Raw genomic sequence first — 21,030 nt, 5'->3', positions numbered from 1 at the left:
GGAGCCTGCTTCAGATTCTGGGTCTCCCTCTCTCTCTGCCCCTCCTCCACTCACTCTGTCTCTTTCCCTTTCAAAAATAAACATTAAAAAAAAAAAAGAAAGCACCAAATAATAATGATAATATCATATCGTAATATGTGTCCATTACATTAGAGCTTTGCAATGTGATTTTCACCCATATCATCACATTGAATCCTCGTGGCAACTTCTCCGGATCGGTACTACTTTTATCTCCATTCTTCCAGTGGACACTGACTCAGAGAGGGTAAGTACTTTGTTCAGGATCACTCAGGTGATAAGGGCAGGACATTCCTTCTCCCGAGTTGCTGCCCTTTTGAGGATGCATTTTAGGCTGAGGTTGAGGTGCTGACTAACTTATGCAACCTTGCTTAATGGAGCAAGCCCGGGACTGGACACCAGCAGCCTGCCTGTGAGCTCTTACACTAGGATGGTGGTTGACTTCAGGAAGTCAACTTAATTCCCCTGGGCTTCCTCACATATGAAATGGAAGAACTGAACACTCCCTAAGGTTCTTTCAACTCTTAACAATTAGGAATTTTATTGGGCAAAACTAATCCAGTTCCCAAATGATCTGTCTGAAGGGAATGTACATAGTGTGAAATATAAAGTACACTTGACAAAAAGATGCAAGGGGTTTTGCATTGTGCACATTTTTAGACGATTCATGCCACAAGTCCCTCTCAATTAGCGCGTTTCACCAAGAGCTAACTGTCTCCACAATTATTAGATCATTTCTATGACCCTTATACAGAAATCAACTTTTGGGATGAGATTGTCAAATGAGGGGGGTTAGCCAATGCCCTTCTGGGGTGGGATCTGGTCATTTTGCCTTTCTCTTATTGCCAAGATCCTAAGTCTTTGATAAGCTCATTGTTTTTGTTACTCTGCTTTTTTCTCCTCATTATAAGTGGTTGGTATGGTTATTGTTACAGAATTAGCATGGATATTGGATGTTTTCTTAAGATCTTGACAGGGTCCAATGCTGTTTAATAAAAAAATGTGTCTGGTTTCTTCCCTGGGTTCCTGGGAGGAGGCTTCTAAACCCTTGGAATTTTCCAAGTGATAGCAGTGTCCATGTCATTCTTGCCTGGTCCCTTGAATCACATCTGAGTTTATGCTAATGAAAGGACCCAAGATGGGGATTGGTCATACCAAACCAAGTGATGTGGGGCTGTGGGCTTTGAGCCACATGATGACCGCATGGCCTCCTAGGAATGGGTGAGCTCCAGACATGTGGCCAATGAGTCAACAGACCAGGCTTATGGTAATGAAACCCCGACAAAAACTGGATATCAAACTCAGTGGAGCTTCCTGGTTGGTAAACACATCAATGTGCCAGAAGGGTGATGGGCCCTGATCCCTCAGGGAGAGAACATGGCAGCTCTCCCTCTGGGACCCTCCTAGATCTTGCCTATGTGTCTCTTCATTTGGCTGGTCCTGATTGTATCCTTTGTAATAAAACTATAATCATAAGTATAGCATAGCACCTCTCTGAGTTCAGTGAGTTGTTCTACCAACCTACTAAACCGGAGGGGAGTGGAATTACCTCTGAATTTGTAGCCAGTTGGTGAAGAGTGTAGGTGGCCTGGGGACTCCTGAACTGGCAGCAAGCATCTGAAATTAGGGTGGTCTTGCTGGGGACCATGCCCTTACCCTGGGAAGTCCGTGCTAACTCCAGCAAGTTAGTGTCAGACTGTAACCTACATGCCATCACAGAGCTCTACCCAGGTGAACATCAGGCACATGCCCACCTCAGACTCTTTGCAGTAACTGTTACCTTAGCCCAGAACACTCTTCCCTTGGGATCTTCATGACTGGGTCCCTCACCTCCTTCAAGTCTTTTCTCAAATGCCACCTTCTTACTGAAATCTTCTCCAACTACATTATTTACAAGTGCACCCCTCCCACACCCTCCCACATTCCACCGCACACACTCCTCTCTTCCCTATTTCATTCTTCTTCTTACCACTTATCTTCAATACACTATGCAATTTGCTTATGATTTTGCATATTGGGGGTGCCTGGGTGGCTCAGTCAGTTTAGTGTCCGACCCTTGATTTTGGCTCAGGTCATGATCCAAGGGGTTTGTGAATTTGAGCCCCGCATTCCGCTCTGTGCAGACAGTGCTGAGACTGCTTGGGATTCTCTGTCTCCCTCGATCTCTCCCCCTCCCCCGCATGAGCACATGTGCAAGAGCAAGCTCTCTCTCTCAAACATAAATAAATCAACTCAAAAAAAAAAAAAGATTTTGCTTATTAAATATCTTCCTCTCCTAATAAGCTCCATGTGGACAAGAATTCTTCTCTCTTCACTTCACTAGTGTCCACAACAGTGCCTGGCACATGGTAGATATTCACTCATACTAGTCTAATTGGGTAGAATCTATAACTATATCCACACACACACACACACACACACACACACACACACACATATTATAGGGGATACAATAAATTGAATTCATATTAATTGTCTATAAGCCCTGCTACCTAGTGTATTTAGCTATCCTTATTTTCATATTTAGAAAACCCATTGCATATGGGAAGATTTTATATCCTACTTAAGAAGAAACTACAGTACTCATTTGTCCATAGGGTTTTAAAACTAATCATAATGTGAAATACTCTTCTGACTTCTAATGTTATTCTTAGACTAATTCTTTTGAAAAGCTATCAAATGTGAAATGAATACACAAAAAAGGTATTAAGACATAAGTGTAGCTAAGTTGACACTAAGGTAGAGAGGCAATCCTATAAAAGAAGAAATTTTAGGTTTTCCAAAGCTAATCAACTCAAAAGCTTTATAACCTCTGTTCTCAATAGTTGGGCAAGAAGCTCTATGGTCCTATCAATGAGCTTCCCCAGCTGTCATGTCAATGGGATGCCCCACAAGTGAACGAAAGGCATTCACTGAATCCATTGGACCTAGTACCTCAATAGCTAAACTAAACTAAGAGCTTCATTTTGTCTTTGATCATGACGATGCTCGTTGTTGCCCTGAGCTCCTCGCAATGGTTTGCCTTTGCTCACTTCCCTTCCCTGAGCTTACAGGTGTGGCTTCTTTCAGTTCCATTGCTGGCACTCTTGACAAGGCTGCTGCTTTTCTTTGGCTTTGTTCTGAGTATTTGATTAAATTCATATGAATTTAGACAAACTCTTATTCAGATCTGTTTTACACCTCCAAGAAAAGTTGGACTCATGATTTCACAGTGATTCTGCCTATTGAAACAAGAAGATAAGTCACCCATGCAATCATACTTATTTTTTTACTGAGAGCTTTATCCATTTGTTTATTTTCCAGAGCTATCGGGAAAGAAAATCTAGTTTTAGGCAGCAAAAAGTCATATAACATCACTATCTTATTATGTTTCAGTTACTCAGAACACTTACAATAGTGCAAATCTACAGAGACAACCTATATCCACACACATATCAAATTATTACTTCGTTTTGGAATTCGATTTTAGAATTACCTTCACATCAAGTCTTTTTTCACTGTAACGTGCACTTCATCTGTTTTCCATAAGTAGATATTTAAATTTCCAAAATTTCTTTATTTAAACCCCTAGGATGCCTGACACACAGTAGGCTCTTGATGTGTGCTTGGTATGGGGACTTGAAATGGCAGATGTCAAACAGGCACAAAAACCTCAGTGCGTATGCCCCAGGGACGCACAAGGAGAGGAAAGTTCTATGTGGACCCTCCTCCACCTGGGGGCATGCGCAGGTCAGTGCAGGGAATAAAAGAACCCGAGGCTCCCCTCAGTGGGAATGCCACCCTGCTGTCGGAAGAGAATGAGCAAGCCAAAGCTGGACATTGGGCCTGAGGCTGCCTCCCACTGCTGCCCCTGAAGACACACAGAAAGGTTATTATAGCTTTTCATTTATTTTTCGTCCTGTCTGAGAGCTTTCAGGCAGCCCTGCTACCGGGCTTTAGCTAGAGAGGTCCCCAGCAGCATAACTTGTTGGGAAGAGCAAGGGCCTGAAAATCAGACAGACCTTATTTCAACTCTGTCCTCTGCTATTATTTATCCTCAGGCAGAATTTGGATGCTTAAGGCTCTTAAATGCCCAGAATTAATGACTAAAATTAATAAGGTGCTCTCTGGCATGAATACAATTAAAGTACTGGATGGAGGTTCAGATATGCAATGAAACAAGCAAAACCTGGCTTGACATCATATCCGAAAGCCCCAGAGGGTTCAGCTGACCGCAAACTAACCAAGAGCCTGCATGCTTGGCTAGGGCTTAAAGAAACCATAATCACATTGAGGCTGCATTTGAACAAGTTTGATGCCTCTATTAAATAAGTTTATATTCTCTGTGCTGTCTGAAGCCTTCAAGGAGTACCGCTTTCAGTTCTGGGTTTATTCTGAGGAGGATATTGCCGACCAGAAAGTATCCAGAGAAAAGTAATCAGGATAGTAGGGTGGTCTTAAGAGAAACGACTGAAGGAACTTTGCTAACAAATCTGGAAAAATCAGCTCTGGGGAGGTGTCGGGCCTCAGTCCTCAAGTGTCTACAAGGTTGACAGGTGGAATAGATCCCTTCTGCACCCACTGAGTCATCTAACATTTCTTGGGATTTTACTACATTCAGAGCACCGTGATACGTGCTATGCGCTACAGAGATCGATGATACAGAGGACCAGCCTCAAGGCACTAACAATAAGTGGGATGAAAACAAGGAGTCTGAGGGCGCCTGGGTGGCTTAGTCGGTTAAGCGTCCGACTTTCGCTTAGGTCATGATCTCGCGGTTCGTGGGTTCGGGCCCCGCGTCGGGCTCTGTGCTGACTGCCAGCTCAGAGCCTGGAGCCTGTTTCAGTCTGTGACTCCCTTTCTCTCTGACCCTCCCCTGCTCACGCTGTCTCTCTCTCTCTCTCTCTCTCTCTCTCTCTCCTAGAAATAAATAAAACATTAAAAAAAAAAAAACCCAAAAAACAAAAAACAAGGAGTCTGGGACCTCCAGTTTTTCTCCCAACCCTGTGACCCACTGGGTATGCGACCTTAAGCAGTTTCTCAGCTCGTCTTAACTTGGTGTGCTTTACTTGTAAAGCAACACCGCAGAGTTTTTCTGAGGATTACATGACAGAAATATCTGTAAAAAGAATGAGAAATCAGTAACTGGCGGAAACCAACAAGATGGGGGAAGAGAACTTGTGAATTGAGCTTCAAAGGGCAAAGGGAGTTTGCTAGGGGGTGCTGGGTGGTGATGGGGAGAAGGAAAAAAAGCATTCCGTGGATGGGGCAGTATGAGCAGAGACAGAGATACTGAAAATAAATGGCTTTTGGGAGACCAGCAAGTACCGCCGTGGCTGGAGCGCAGAGGAGCAATAAAGCAATGGCAAGAGGTATAAAGATACAGTAAAGTGGAATCACAGCTTCCCTAGAATGGCATGCCAAGGACTCTCTGGGTGGCGAGGGCTATCTGCAAGTGAATATTAGGAGAATCCACCTGTGTACAAACATATGGAACAATTAAAGACTGAAGCCAGGAAAGCAAGGGTCATCATGAGAGTAAGCAAGGGGGGCACCTGGGTGGCTCAATCTGTTGAGCATCTGACTCTTAATTTTGGCTCAGGTCATGATCTCACGGTTCATGGGTTCCAGCCCCGAGGTGGGCACTGCACTGACGCTTGGAGTCTTCTTGGGATTTTCCATTTCCCTCTCTCTCTCTGCCCCTAACCGCCCCTCTCAAAAGTAAATAAACGAACTTGTTTGTTGTTTTTTTTTTTAAAGAGTCTAAGCGAGAGATAATGAGGAACAGACCTAAAATAATGATGGAGGCTTTGGAAAGCAGGTGACAAAATGTGAGATACGAGGAGTAAAGGCAAGGGGCAAGTAAAAGACAACTCCACGTTTTGCCAACGTTGGTGTTAAAGAGAATGCTGATGCCATGAACTAATACAGGAAACACAGAAGGAGGGATAAAATTGCCTAAGAAGATGGTGAGTTCAGCTGTGAAATATGTTGAATTGCAAGTAGCTGTGCAATTACCCCAGGGAAGTTCATACTGGAAGTTGGAAATATGGTTCTGGAGCCCATGAGAGGAGTCGGGGCTAGAGATGTAGATCTGAGAGGAGGTGTACTTAGAGATTAAGAGTATATTGTCAAACGTAAACAAACTTGGGTTTGAACTCTGCCTTCGAGGCCAACTAGCTGTGTGGCCTTGGACAAATTATTTATCATCAAAGCTTTAATTTCCTTAATTATAAGATTGGGAAAATTATACATCCTTCAAAGACTTTGCTTATTGCATACCATCTGGTTGCCATTTGTCACCGTCACTGTCTACCGTAACCATCAGTGCTGAAACCATTAAGGTAGACGAACTTGGCTTGGAATTGAAAGTAATTAGGTAGAAAAAAAAGGTTGAGGAATGAGTCTTCGGGAAGAATTAGGAAGATAAACATGGCAGAACAAACCTGAAAGCAGCTCAGGAGCAGTCAAGAAGGTAGGCAGAAGATTGGAACAGCAAAACACAGGGAAAGACAAGAGAATTTCAAGGCAAGAATCCTCGACCGTGTCAAATGCTATGAAGAACTTGGGGAGGAAAAAGGAAACCAAGGGCAAAGGATATAGTGATCTGAAGGTCATCCTTGTGTATGGGACTAATATATATGTGGTAGAAGTGGATGGCAGTCACAAATGGAACACGGTTCAAGATGGAATTTGCACCCAGACTGCAAGGGGATGTGTTTCCGATACCAAAGTGACTTGCGAGCCTAATCACCTTCTAGAAATTTCAAAGCAGATATAAACAAACAAATTGCAGGCCTTAGTTTTCTTACCCATTTCAAAGGGATAAAAGCCTTACGTTATCAGAGAGAAAGGTGATTTGTGAGAAGGACTTCTTTAGAGAGTTGTGCTATGAGTTCCCTCATTGCAAAAGAGGGGACATGCTTCTCTCCATCTCAGTTAGGCCTTCACTGGGAGATCTGAGGAGGCTGGTCAGTGTCATCTGCGGATGGACGGGAATTACACACTCGTGCTTGAGTGTTTGGCTTTTTACTGGAGAACCACTGGCAGCAGAGAAAAGGAGGCTCGGTTGCATCGGGTGGCGTGTCATCACGGCAAAGGACATGGGAGTGCATTGATGGAACTGAGGGAGTGAGTTGGCATGGAGCTAATTTAAATTCTTCCCAAGAGGGTCATCTGAGGCCAACAGGGAGAGCTTTGGAAAACAAAGGTTAAGGGAGAAACATCCAAAGCTGGAAGAAACCGATCTGACCACATCAAAGAAGAGTGGAATGTTCGTAGGGAGAATCCCTGAAGAACCCACAAAAACACCCGTACGAGAAGTTGGCTTCATGAAACATGTGCTGGCCCAGACGGCCTGAAGCCATCTTACAACAGTGCTGTGATCTAAGGGTCCCTCCTCCCCTCTCCCACCCCCTGCTCCTCTCCACCCTTCTCTCTTCCCACCCTGAAAGACGAAACAGCAGGGAGGAGGTAAGTGAAAAAGGAGAACCCGACCTTTTTCCTTCAGACAAGGGACTCGCAACATTGGGCCCTGGAGAGGTATGGAAAAAGAATTCCAGTTTCGAATGACTACTGCATGAGACTCAACATTTCCATTTCTGGACTGAGATGGTGATTTTTACTAGAAAAGTCCATAATCCTTTTCACTATCTTAGGAAGGAGGAGAAAAGTCTTGAGATTTGTGACTAAGTGTCCTACAGTGACAAGGAACAACTTTTACCACCATATACATTTAAAAGGATAGTGAAATACAACTTTTTAATGAAAAAAAAAAGCCCCCATAATGCTCATGTTTGCAATGTACTGTTTATCCAAGGGTATAAAAAGTGAGTCAGGACAAGGACATGAAGGCCTTGAGGACAGTAATTTTGCATATATTTTTTGGTTATTCTGTGTGGGTTTTTTGTTTTGCTTTGTTTTCTAAGACTGTTTGGCAGAGAAAGGGCACTCTGGTTTGATGAGATGACAGAGATAGCTGAAGGCCCTCTTATGGCCAGGAGAAACTTAGTTGTGGCTGCAGGTTGAGGAGAAAGAGATTGTAAAGAGAGGGTAAAATAACAATTCCACAAGAACAACAGGAAAAGAATACTGATAAGGCACGGTCACAAAGAAGAAGAGAGAAGACAGTGTCAAGAACATTTTATTTGCCTTTAGAAGAAAAGAGAGACTCTTCTTCCTTTGAAAGATGAGAGAAGGAGGGGAGAAAATATAGAGACATTTGGTTTAGAAGGAAGGCAAATGAAACAGTTTTATAGTGAATGACTTTGATCGTCTCTGTAGTCTACAGAATTTCATCTTCTGCGAATGAAGGCAGTGGGTGGTATTTATTACTCCGGAGGGAAGAATTAGGACTGCTGTGTACAAGCTAGACAGAGATTAAATTGAGCCCAATGTAAGAAAGAACTTCAAAAAAGGTGCCTGCATGGCTCAGTCAGTTAAGCGTCTGACGCTTGATTTCGTCTCCGGTCATGATCTCATGGTTCAGGGATGGAGCCTTGCATTAGGCTCTGTGCTGACAGCATGAAGCCTGCTTGGGATTCTCTCACACACTCTCTCTCTCAATCTCTCTCTGTCCCTCCCCCTTCTCAAAATAAATAAACTTTTTTTTCTTTTTTTTTTAAAGAGAGAACTTGGGGCACCTGAGTGGCCCAGTCAGTTAATCATCTGACTTTTGATTTTGGCTCAGGTCATGAGTTCAAGCGCCACATCCAGTTTTCTGCTGTCAGTGGAGGGCCCACTTTGGATCCTCTGTCTCCCCCTCTCTCTCTGCCCCTCCCCTGCTCCCTCTCTCTCTCAAAAGTAAACATAAAAAAAAGAAAGAACTTATAAAAAATATCAGCACCAGTGGACAGTGGGATTGACCTTCTTATACAGCTGTAAGCTGCAGAAAAGAGGGTTCTAGCTGGGGATGGATGAACAGCGATTGCAATGCCATGTGAGGGACCTCTGCATTGGATAGGGAGGTGGGCTGACAGCCTCCAAGACTCCTAGTGTGCAGCATTCATTGTCAATGTTATATTAGGGTATTTCTATGCCAACAATTCAGGTGTCAATGTGACCGAATACAATAAAAGGAAGCCCAAGAGGACCAGAAAGGAAAGTGTAAAGAAAAGACTGCATGTGTTACACAATGTCTTGATTTCCTAACTAGAAGATCATCTATTTGTAGCAAAGGAACTAGCTTGTGCTTGAGTTAGATCCTGTCCCAAAGTATAATACTCTGTATGTCTCCATAGCTTGGCAGCTATGAAATTTGAAAATATCACTATGTACTGGGGAACTTTATATTTATGCATGAGCTAAAATGTAGTTATGGTGGAGGAAGTCTCCAGAACCCCTCCAGTTTTACCATTGCTAAGAGGCAAATGGGAACTTGCTGATGAGAGTAAGCACATTACCAATGTACTCTCTGGAACTCAAAACAAAGAAAAACACTAAAACTCTCTATTTCAAACATCAGGCTGCATTCTATAAGTCAATGCAAATCAAAATCATGCCAGATTTTCTATACAACAATGAAATGTCATGGAAAGTTGGCAATTATTCAATAAGACAGCTATCGAGTTTTTTTAAAAAAATAAGAACCATACATTCTGAGAATTAACATTTATTGAAACAATAAAATATTCCGGCATGAAGTACCACGCATCTCAAAGAAATATGCCCACAGATTTGATTTAAACTGGCCATATAATCCAATTAAAATTTAAATCTATAAAGAGAAGTCAGTCTATTATGACCCCATTAGTCATTTCCTACAATATTTTTCCAAAGGAATAAAACACACTACTGCAATAAGCACCATGTAATATTTTGAGTCAAAGTTCAGTACCAGAGATTCGCTGGCATTTTTAGACATAAGCGATATTAAAAGTCTTATAATGGGTCATATTTCATGTAAGTGCGATTGTCTACAGCTATCTGTGCCTAGCATACTGCCTGGCACATGCTAAATTCACTTAGCCTACTGAATAAATGAATGGATGCATGAAAAAATGAATGAATTTTGTCAGCAGTAGCTAAAAACCCATTCTGTGAGGAGGCCAATCCTGACTCTGAGCATTGTCCTGGTGTTCGTAATGATCTCGTGGTTTCCTAGCAACACTGGCCCTGGGACAGAGTGGTGGGGCCATCAAAGCCCCCATGGACCCAAATCTACGTGGACATACGGGCTGGGACCCCTGACCATTGTCTATTTTAAACGTCTGACGGGTTCTAAATATGGTCTGGTTTAATCTTCCAGAGATTCCCTCCAGAGAAGGGTGGATATCTTCGAAGGTCTCTTAATTCCCTCTTACCTCCACCATAGGAATAGAAGCCGAGAGTGGGAAGAAAGCAACAGATAATCACTTTTTGGTTCGAAAGAGCACCAGAACCAAATCTTGGTGACATCTGCCTCCACTTAAGCCCTGCAAATGAATCTACGTGGCCAAGTCCAGCTGCAGTCCACTAGGAGGGATATTTTAGCTGAGGTGTCATTCGCTAACATCATTCAATAAGTAATAAGGAACACAGTTTTGAATGTGCTTTGACATTTATTATCTCATTTGAGGTCCATTACAAGCCAGGGGGAAAAAGGTGTTTCACAGAATAGGAAGCAGGCTTGGAGACACAAAGAGCGCACAGCAGGTAGGCCGTGGAACCCGAACTACACCTGTCTCCTGACCCTACTCCCATACTGCTGCCACTATTCTAGGTTCTAGCCCATTTTCTTACTACCCAGAATTGGGGAAAACAATCAAGATCATTGCTTGGTGAAGGGTGCCTAATGGCAGCTTCTGTCTCATCTCATTCAGGATATGGGTCGATCAGGATGGAGTGTTTTGAGAAATGTTTTACGAAGCGGATTCTGGGCACCTAACAGTAGGGAGTCCATAAGAGAAGCCAAAGAAATGTTCCTTCTAGAATCACATACCCGGCGGGCACCTGGGTGGCTCAGTCAGACCGGAGTTCAGCTTAGGTCATGATTTCGAAGTTTGTGAGTTTGAGCCCTGCATCGGGCTAGCGGCTGTCAGCGTGGAGCCTGATTCAAATCCTCTGTCCCCCTCTCTTTCTGCCCTTCCCCCACTTGCACTCTCTCTCTCCCTCAAAAATAAATAAACCTTTAGAATCACATACCCAGGAAGAACACTGTTTTTCAGATGGGTGTGGCTAGTGCAGGGAGAAGCTGGCCTGGCATTCCCCAGAAAGGGGACATGATGCACACACGTGCATGCACACACACGGACACACACACATGGTATCCCGAAAGTCTTAGTGCAGTTTTAAACTTTCATAACTTCAAAAGTATAAATGCTACCAACTTACAAAAATAACGTGAAAGCACCATCATTTAAATTTCTTCTCTTCTTCTACACTATACTTACTATACTTGTACACTAGCTTTGTGAATTTTGAAGAACATTTTTAATTTCGCCTTTTTGTTTCAGTCGGCATTTGCCATGTTCAAGCAGAGGGGCTGAAAGGTTTTATAATATATGACGTGCCTACATTCCATTCGGCAAATGAGCCACATCTCACATGAAGCCTGTAGTCTGCTAAAATCTTCACATGTTCTTCTGTTAAAACTACATTACTCCTAATTAAGCTTGTAAAACTGGCTTTTTAAAAAAAAAATACCTGAAGCTCTGCTTTTTGTTAATACTAATTCAATTTTATCTTCTTGCATACTACCCATTCTCTGTTAAAATCCCTGTGGATCTTTGTTTTCTTACCCGACGATTTCATCCACACTCCATCCACATTCTCAAATGCGCATTTCTAGCCATACTCAACTACACAGAATCTGAGGCAGAGCCCTACTGGTGTGACTCTCAGCGCACAAACAGTCCCTCTCTTTAGGGACCTATGAGCCAATTCTAACAGAGAGCTCCACCACCCCATGAACACTGCCTCCTGGACAGGGCAATTCAATTCAGTCAATTAAAAACACAACAACCTATGTCATTCAGACCATATATTTTTATCTTAGTCAAAAGGACTCCAAGAGAGGCTCTGTCAAATGCACTGCTAACCAATGCATTACTCAGACCATCTCACGGCCATCTTCTGACCCACTGGGTGAGTGACCCTACCTGTGAAAGGTCAGATGAGGGGACAGTCTTGTCACGACTCTGTTGTCTATGTATTCTACTAATTAATATAAAGCTATAACTGTGCAAACCTAAAGGCAGGTGGAAACAAACAAATCAAAATGAGCTTACTTGTGACTCAGGTTCAAATAAAATCCAGACAACTTCAAACATCTGTTGTAGGTTGAATTGTGTCCCCCAAAAGATATGTGGAAGCCCTATTCCTGGTACCTGTGAATGTGACCTTATTGGGAAATAGGGTCTTGGCAGATGTAATCATGTTAAAATGAAGTCATACTGGATTAGGATGGGCCTTAATCCAATAGCTGGATTTCTTAGAAGGGGAAACTTTGCACACACAGAGAAGGCTTGCTGGGCTGGAGGCAGACCCTGGAATAACAGCACAGGAAGCCAAGGGATTCCCAAAACTGCCAACAACCGCCAGAAACTAGGATTATAGTTTAGAAGGCATTTTACTCACAGACTTCAGAGGGGGCAGAGATTTTCCTTTACCTTGAGTTTAGACTTTTGGCCTCCAGGACTATTAGAAAATCAACTGCTGTTGTTGGAAGCCACCTAGTTTACGGTGCTTTCTTACAGCAGCCCTAAGAAGCTAATACAACATCTGTGCAAAAATATGTAAGTAATATCAGATTCAAGAGCACTCGGACACTGGTAGAAAGAGAGGATGAGAGACACTAAGATTCCTGAGCAGGAGGTAGGCCTGGCAAGGGTAAGGTAAGGGTGAAGGAACTGACCTAACAGGTTTGGGGGGTGTTGGCTTGAGGCTGGGGGGCTGGGAGTGGGGACTGACAGAAGGTGACATCCTGTGATAAGCTCATCACTGAGGGGTTAACTATCCCTTCTTGGTGTGAGATGGGCATTTCTCAACAAAATCCTTTCACTTTTTAATGGCAACAAAAATCATCAATTCGTCAGTTTATCATCAATATACAAGCTATGTTAAGCTTCCTGTCTCCAACTTGGCATTTTCCTATGTTTCATCATTCTAAATGAGACAGCAGCCCATGCAGGGGAAGGAGCTGTGGACTGTCTGCCTCTATATATAGCGCTGTATCCACCATTTTTCAAAGGTGCTAAGACTCCACCGATTGATGACGATATTGCTAAAACGGGTTACATTTTAAGCTGGAAAAAGGAATGCATTTTTCCCCCATGTGAAAATTTAGGGGAGGAAGGATGCTCCCTCGCAGCTTCTAATATTGATCTGGCTCCAATGCAGCCCATGAAATATAAGTCTACAATGGCAGAATTCCTCACTGGAAAGACCCTACAAGCCATCTCCAGGAGCTTGCCCGGCAGTACTTAGGGAGACGTGTTCTTGCTGGTCCTGAGCACACTGGGAGCTGGGTTCATTTTGAAAGATAAAATAAAAGCGCTGCCTTGTGGCAAAAGGCCACTTCTTGATGCCATTAAATCAGGGCCAGCCCTGCTTGAGTATTAATTTTGAAGATGTCTGTACCCCCCACTGATACTCCTTTTAGGAAGCTAGTAGGGAACAGGCCAAATGAAGCCGCAATGTGCAAATACCATTTAGCAAGTACAGATAAGCTGGGATAAATCATCTCAGAGCACTTAAAAAAAGATTCAAATTTTAATACATTAGCACTAGAACATGCTGTACAAGCAACAGGGAAATTGCAGTTGTCAATGTGTGAATTTAGTCTCAGAGTAAGTTCATCCAAGGAAGTTAAATCTCAATTTAGATTCTTTCCTCTACCCCTTCCCCCAATCCACGTGTTTCTTTTAGGATGGAGGAGGACACTGTTACTCAGCAAATGGATTTCACACCAACAAATGGTTAGGGTATATTCGTCAGGGGTAAGAACGTGAGGTTCTCACTTTCTCACTGAAATAGTTTGAAGTGGTCCTTCAAAGTGGCAAACCAGAAATGGTGGGCAAGGTGTCTGATGCACGTGTGTTCACGTGCACTGTTGCACGTGTATGTAGATATCTAGCTAGCTAGCTGCCTTTTTTTTTCTTAATATTTTATTTTATTTTTTTAAATTTATTTCTAGGAGAGAGAGAGAGACAGCGTGAGCAGGGGAGGGTCGGAGAGAGAGGGAGTCACAGACTGAAACAGGCTCCAGGCTCTGAGCTGGCAGTCAGCACAGAGTCCGACGCGGGGCTCGAACCCACAAACCGCGAGATCATGACCTAAGCGAAAGTCGGACGCTTAACTGACTAAGCCACCCAGGCGCCCCTTCTTAATATTTTAAATGTTTGTTTAGGGGCGCCTAGGTCGTTCAGTTGGTTAAGCATCCAACTTCGGCTCAGGTTATGATCTCACAGTTCATGAGTTTGAGCCCCACATGGGTCTCTCTGCTGTTAGCACAGAGCCCGCCTCGGATCCTCTTTCCCCCCTCTCTCTCTGCACTTCCCCTGTTTGCATACGAGCACACACACTCTTTCTCTCCCTAATGTTTATTTATTTATTTTGAGAGAGAGAGTGTGTGTGTGCAAGCAGGGGAGGGGCATTGAGAGAGGGAAAAGAGAGTGAGCCGGGGGGAGGGGCAGAGAGAGAATCCCAAGCAGGCTGCATACTCAGCTCGGAGCTCGATGTGGGCCCGATCTCATGACAGTGAGATCCTGACCTAGGCCATATCAAGAGTCCAAAGCTTAACTAACTGAGCCACCCAGGCACCCCTATCTGCATTCTTCTTAATGAGAAAGGATTCTAAAGGGAAATCACAAAGGATTTTCGGGTACTTTGCTGTTGTGCTTTCCAGAAAGCCTGTCTGCCTACCGTTGCAGGGCGAAAGGACAGGTTACAGCATACGTGTGAGAGCACATTGCAGGGAAGGCAGAGCCCAGACCAGAAGGCTCACTGGGAGGGGCGGGGCCAGGCCCCGGGTCTACCCGGAGGCCTGACTGACAGAGACCTTGGCGGCCCCAGGTCTACACTGCTGATTTGAAACCGAACTGTATTCCAGCTGGAATCTGACAGGTTGTTTTCTATCAAGGCAACAAATGAAACTTTCATTTCAGAATGCATCTGTTCTCTCAGACTATTCTATCAGCAGCAGCTATTTTCTTTAAATTGAAAGTCACGGCAGTTTATTTTTCTCAAAACTGTGCTGTGAGCTCCTGCCTGACTCCTAACATTTCTCTCGTTCTGCACAATGGCAGAGCGGTCTCATCCTGTAGAAGAGTAGGGGTGGGATGGGGAGAGTCCCTCCGGAGGGCACCCTGTGCGTGATATATTTACATAAATCATTGCTCCCGAAAGGCACATCCATCAGAGATAAAGATGGAATGTATTTCAAGAAAAATTTAATTTAGAGGGAAAGAGACACTGAAACCACTCTTCCAAGTAGGTTTTTTGAACCAAAATAACTTAAATCTCTTCAAATGACACCTCTATCATCTTCTCTCTCTCTCTATCCATCCAACGTATTATGTCATATCTCATGTCAAATATGTATGTTCATTGGGCATTTGAAGTCTTCACAGCACAGGGGAAGTCTTTCTTACTCTTATCCCTCCCTCACACACCCTAAGTCAGTTTTAAATGATGAAATAATTGCACTACACTCAAATGCATATAGATGACACGCATATATACATTAATATAGATACTATGTGTGAACATACAGCAGCAGGGGGAGAGTGGCACCCCCACATCATGTCGCTTACCCGATCAAGTCAGCACTCGAGTATTTCCCATCCACTTTGTCAGAAGCTCACTAATTTGTTTCCACATGCACTTAAGCATAAAATTCATTATCACTTCACAAAGCACTTCCCAGTAGCTAGAGTCTGAATTGTCCATAAATATGTAGTATCTCCCAATTAAATTAGAAGTAATATGATTAAGGAGAGGTCTCTCTCTTTTTTTTTTTTCAATTTTCAATGCAATAATCTTTCCTGTGATGCTGTTAGGACTCTGAGATGACTCATGGCATCAAAAAAGAAAATCATTCTTGAAGTCCCAACCTTTCATGTTCATTTCCTGACACAAGTCTTTCCCTCTTGATCAACTGTCTCTTTGCTATTTTTTATAAACAATCACATTTCGGTTTGAATCCAATGACCTACCCCTTTCCTTTTGGGTCTCTCACAGATGCTAACGATGTACAAATTCTGCAGTAGTTAAAGGAAAAGGATGCCTAGCCACTGTCCCCAGATAGGAATCAAGGGAGGCAAAGTGAAAGCTTCACAGAGAAACACACTCAATAATTTTATGATTACAAAGCTCTCAACTACACATGTTGGACAAAAACAGAGAATCAAAAATATAGAAATCTGCATCATGGTTTCTAGAAAACATCAGTTTAGTTATTAAATGGTTATAAATTAGGGTTGGTCATTTACTCTTCTGAATGATTTAACCTTCTCAATTATCATTTCATCTGTTTTCTATATAAAAAAAAATCAAAGAAATTCTAGATATGGAAAAGACATGCTGGGTGAGGATCTGAAACTGATTTGGTAGCTTTGGGGTTGACATAATCTTGGCCTGGTGCAGCTCATTTTGGAAAGCTGCCTCAAATTTCCCCTGGTTTTGAACTTTTTTTTTTTCCTTACCACTTTCATCTAGCAAGAAATCATCCTGGTAACGGAACTTCTCCGGTCCACATGCAATAAAAATGTCATCGTCACCAAAAAAGTCCTGAAGGCACATCACCTACAAGAGAAAAGCATGGCACTCAGCAAGGGGTCAGCAGAACAGCAATTACAACACTGCATCCCAGCAAGCAGACATCTGCATAAAGCCACTTCCCACGTCTAATGGAATCAACAGGACAGCCTCTCCAGAGGAATTTCAAAAAAAGGTTTCCAGCATCTGTTACTAGTAAGAAACATGTTACATTTCAGTTGCGCAGGAAGACGGGATAAAGAAAATAGAACCGGTAACTGTCACATTTATTACTTGACATATCAATAGGCTATGGGGTAAGAGCCCTTTACTTTCATAGTAGAGTGGATGCAGTAAGATGTGGAAAAGGAACACCCCTTTATTCTTTTGAATGTAATATTCCTAGATAGCAGTAAAAGTCAGCACATGATTATAGCAACAAATATAGTAATCATGGGGTGATTACTGGGATAACTACTGAAGGAAAATATCTGTATCACAGTATGAATAAAATGATCTCCTTTACACCCCTTCTACCTCTAGTTGAAACAGAAAGGGAGGAGCGCCTGGGTGGCTCAGTCCTTAAGTGTCTGACTCTTGATTTTGGCTCATATGATCTCACAGCTCGTGGGTTCGAGCCCCGCATCGGGCTCTAGCACTGACAGTGTAGAGCTTGTTTGGGATTCTCCCTCTCCCTCTCTCTCTCTCTGCCCTCTCTATCCACCTCCCCTCCACCTCTGGTCAAAATAAATAAATCCACTTAAAAAAAGAAGAAATGGAAATGGAAGTCCTCATAAAAGGAATAATAGGGTAGTTCTTTCTGAAATTCAGATACAGAGTCTGGCCAACTCAAGTTATGGTGTATGCCCCACCACTCAAGGGATTCTAAACTTTAAAACTCCTGTGCTGCCCAGTTTCTTGTAGTTACACCAAAGGAAGGTTTTAAAACAACTTTTGGGTATTTATTCAGCTTATTCCTCAGTAAGAACTTTAAGAGAGCTAAATGTCGTTTTTCAAGTACACGTGGTCCAAATGAAAAATTTCAAGTACACGGCCCTCTGTCTCTAGATATGTGGTGTAATATTTTGTTCACAATATGTATGATGCCAACACAAGGCACTGGGAACACTGCTGATTTCTATCTATTTTCAATTTCCTTTGCTTGGAGCAAATCATAAAGCGGCCAATTGAAGGCACCTATTCAGAGCTGTATGAAATAGACTTTCTAATAGCATTTCCCCTTGGATATCTGAGGCCACAGAAAAATCCCCTGAAGTGTTAGATCCTTGGGGCCCGTGTTTACTATTAACGGCTCCTTATTTGTCTGCAGTCAGCTGCAGGGCACATCTGGGCTCTGCTCTTAGTCAGTGTTTGGTGGCACTGCTCTTTCACATCAAAGGTGCTGTAAGACTTACAATAGTAAGTTGGGAGAACACAGCCTTGCTCAGAGACCCAAAATGTGGTGATGTGTAGCCTTCAAATAGTTTTGCCAAATAGCTTTCATTTCCAAATAATCGCTTGACTGAAATTTTAAGAATGAAATTTCTATAATAGTTTGATAATCGCATTAAGTGTGAGTGAGGTACACCCACAACAGATTTTTGAAAAGCTTGAATATATAGGTGATTTAAGAGGGACATTGAATTATCAAGAAAAATAGACTAAAGGGGCAGCTGTGTGGCTTAATCAGTTAAGCATCCAACTTTGGCTCAGGTTATGATCTTGCGGTCCGTGGGTCTGAGCCCTGGGTCAGGCTCTGTACAGACAGCTCAGAGCCTGTAGATGGCTTCAGACTTTGAGTCTCCCTCTCCCTCTGCCCCTCCCCCACTCAAGCTCTGTCTGTCTCTCTCTATCTCAAAAATAAATAAACATTGAAAAATTTACAAAAAAGAAAAAATAGACTAAAGATCTTCAAGAGTGGTGTCAGAAGCTCTGGTCTTCTACTTGGGTTAAAAACAGGTCCTTTTGATTCAGCACCCACTCAATTTCACTCCTCCCTTTCTGTCTGATCTCATCTGTGACCCTGTTCATCTTTATCTCCACGACAAGTATCCTACCCTAGCCTTCTCGATCAGTGGTTGATGTGATCCCAACCAACCCACACAGGCCATTTTCATTTTACACGCATAAGTCTTTATAGCGTCTACTCTACACCAGTTAGCATAGAGCACATACATACAAAAGGAATAAAACATGTTCTCTCCCTCAGGCTAAAATGTGAACAATTAACCTTAAGGCAGTATTTCCTAGAGTGTGAATGGTCCATAGGTTTTGTGGGAAAAAAGGGGGCGGGGGGAGTTCAATGGCCACACAGATTTGGCGAATACTGAGTTCATCCAATATAAACAGGCTTCTTTACTTCTGGTCTTTGCAAAGCCCTAATGCACTAATGTACACAACTCCAAAGAGGATATAGAAAATCCAGTATTTCCCAATCTTATTTGATTCCAGAACTCTTTTTTTCACACAGCATCATATGGACTAATGTGTGATGTGGTTCCCTCTGGGTCGGCACTGACACCCAGAGGTGAGAAGAACTCTGGGAACGCACAGGGGAAGAACAGTTATCACTCTCCTGGACAACGACATTTCTTTAGCTCATAAATATTTATTTGCTAGATTTTCTTTTTGTACTCCTTCAAACATCTATGATGGGCCTACTCTGTACTAAGCTTTGTGCCAAACATTATGATGACAAACCCTAATAGATGAAAAATATTGTTTACCAAAGGAATTGTCCCTCTGTTCCACATATTCTCATCATTTGTATTCTAGAACAGCAAACTGCCAATCAGATCACATTCATCTATGTGTGCATGTCTTATGCTATCGTTAAGCAGGCAGATAACTATCATCAAAACTATAACATGTGAGGGGCACCTGGGTGGCTCAGTTGGTTAAGTGTCTGAATTTGGCTCAGGTCATGATCTCAGGGTTCGTGGATTTGAGTCCCACATCGGGCTCTGTGCTGACAGCTCAGAGCCTGGAGCCTGCTTCAGATTCTGTGTTTCCCTCTCTCTCTGCCCCTCTCCAGCTCATGCTCTGTCTCTCTCTGTCTCTCAAAAATAAACATTAAAAAAATTTAAAAACAAACTATAACACGCAATAAGCAGGTTGCCAGCCAACAAACTACCTTCCACCATATACCCATAGCCATCCGCTGAGCCCAAGACTCAAAGAACAGAGCAGCCAATGATCCAGCTTGGACAGTTTAGGTTTAATTCTGTTGGCAAGTAGGAAATGAAACATGATGAACTTTTGATGTTGTTTCCAACTCCAGGATTCCAAGAACATAAAAGGAATGCAGCAATTGTTAAAGAGAAGTAACTGTCATCACCCGGCACGAAAAGACAGGGAAAAGTCATTTCAGTGCCAGGCAACATGTATTCATTTACCTCTCAATCTTCAGTGACTAAAATCAAAGAATTTGTTAAACTATCAGAAATTATAATGTTTTCTGTGCTCTCTGCTCTGGCATCATTTAGCCATTTCCCTGCTCATAACCTCTGACCAAAGAAGGTATGTATGGTCAGGAGATCAAATTCAAATTTATAAAACTGCTTCTTCTTAGAAGCCATGATAAAAGATTTGATAGTAAAGGAGGCTTAAACACAAAGTTATGATAAAGATGGATTTAGGATAATCTGAGCACTTCAATTATCCATGCTCTCACCCTCTATCACTGATTTAGAGGTGGTTGTAACGTACTCTAACAAAAAAGAATAACAGAAGAAGATGTAGAACCCTCTTCTCTAGGCCAATGTACTATGAGAATTTTCCTTCAGGCATTACTGGACATTCTGATGTCAAAGGATTAGGATAGGTAGAAATGTAAAATCAATGTTTTGCATAAAGAACTAATTTTATACATCTATACGGTGTTATTGAATGTGAGGTTCTCAGGATGCCTGGGTGGCTAAGTCGACTGAGTATCTGACTTGATTTGACTCAGGTCATGATCCCAGGATCGAGCCGTGTATCGTGCTCTGCACTGAGCATGGGGTCTGCTTATGATTCCCCTTCCCCTCTCCTTCTCTCCGTCATTCTCCTCGGTTCCTGCTCTCTCTTAAATAAATAAATAAATAAATAAATAAATAAATAAATAAATATATTTGAGGTTCTCGAAATTCAGTGTGATAACAAGCTTTAAAAAAAAAAGTCCCTAGGGCACCTCACCAGCTCAGTTGGTTAAGCATTTGAATCTTGGTTTCAGCTCAGGTTCGCGAGATGGAGGGCTGATAGTCCTGCTGTCAGCATGGAGTCTGCTTGGGATTCTCTCTCTGCCCTTCCCTCCCTCTCTCTCTCAAAATAAATGAAAACACATTAAAAAAAAAAAAAAGAATAAGTTCCACTTCTGGA

The 21,030-nt window shown here is 42.6% G+C and overlaps 1 protein-coding gene across 2 annotated transcripts in view; it reads right to left on the bottom strand.

Annotated features, from left to right (window-relative positions):
* DCLK1 (doublecortin like kinase 1) overlaps positions 1 to 21,030 on the bottom strand; it is a 349,290-nt gene that overhangs the window by 147,297 nt on the left and 180,963 nt on the right. For both annotated transcript variants that reach the window (XM_039251867.1, XM_039251870.1), the window contains exon 4: positions 16,620 to 16,719. In XM_039251867.1, the coding sequence (XP_039107798.1) occupies positions 16,620 to 16,719 (100 nt within the window). The remainder of the gene's footprint in view (positions 1 to 16,619; positions 16,720 to 21,030) is intronic.

The sequence above is a fragment of the Hyaena hyaena genome, unplaced genomic scaffold, assembly GCF_003009895.1.
Source record: "Hyaena hyaena isolate Hyena2069 unplaced genomic scaffold, ASM300989v1 scaffold_398, whole genome shotgun sequence".
In the NCBI taxonomy this organism is placed as follows: Eukaryota; Metazoa; Chordata; class Mammalia; order Carnivora; family Hyaenidae; genus Hyaena; species Hyaena hyaena.
The sequence above is the reverse complement of the archived record's forward strand: the minus strand, read 5'-3'. Positions and strand labels throughout refer to the sequence as shown.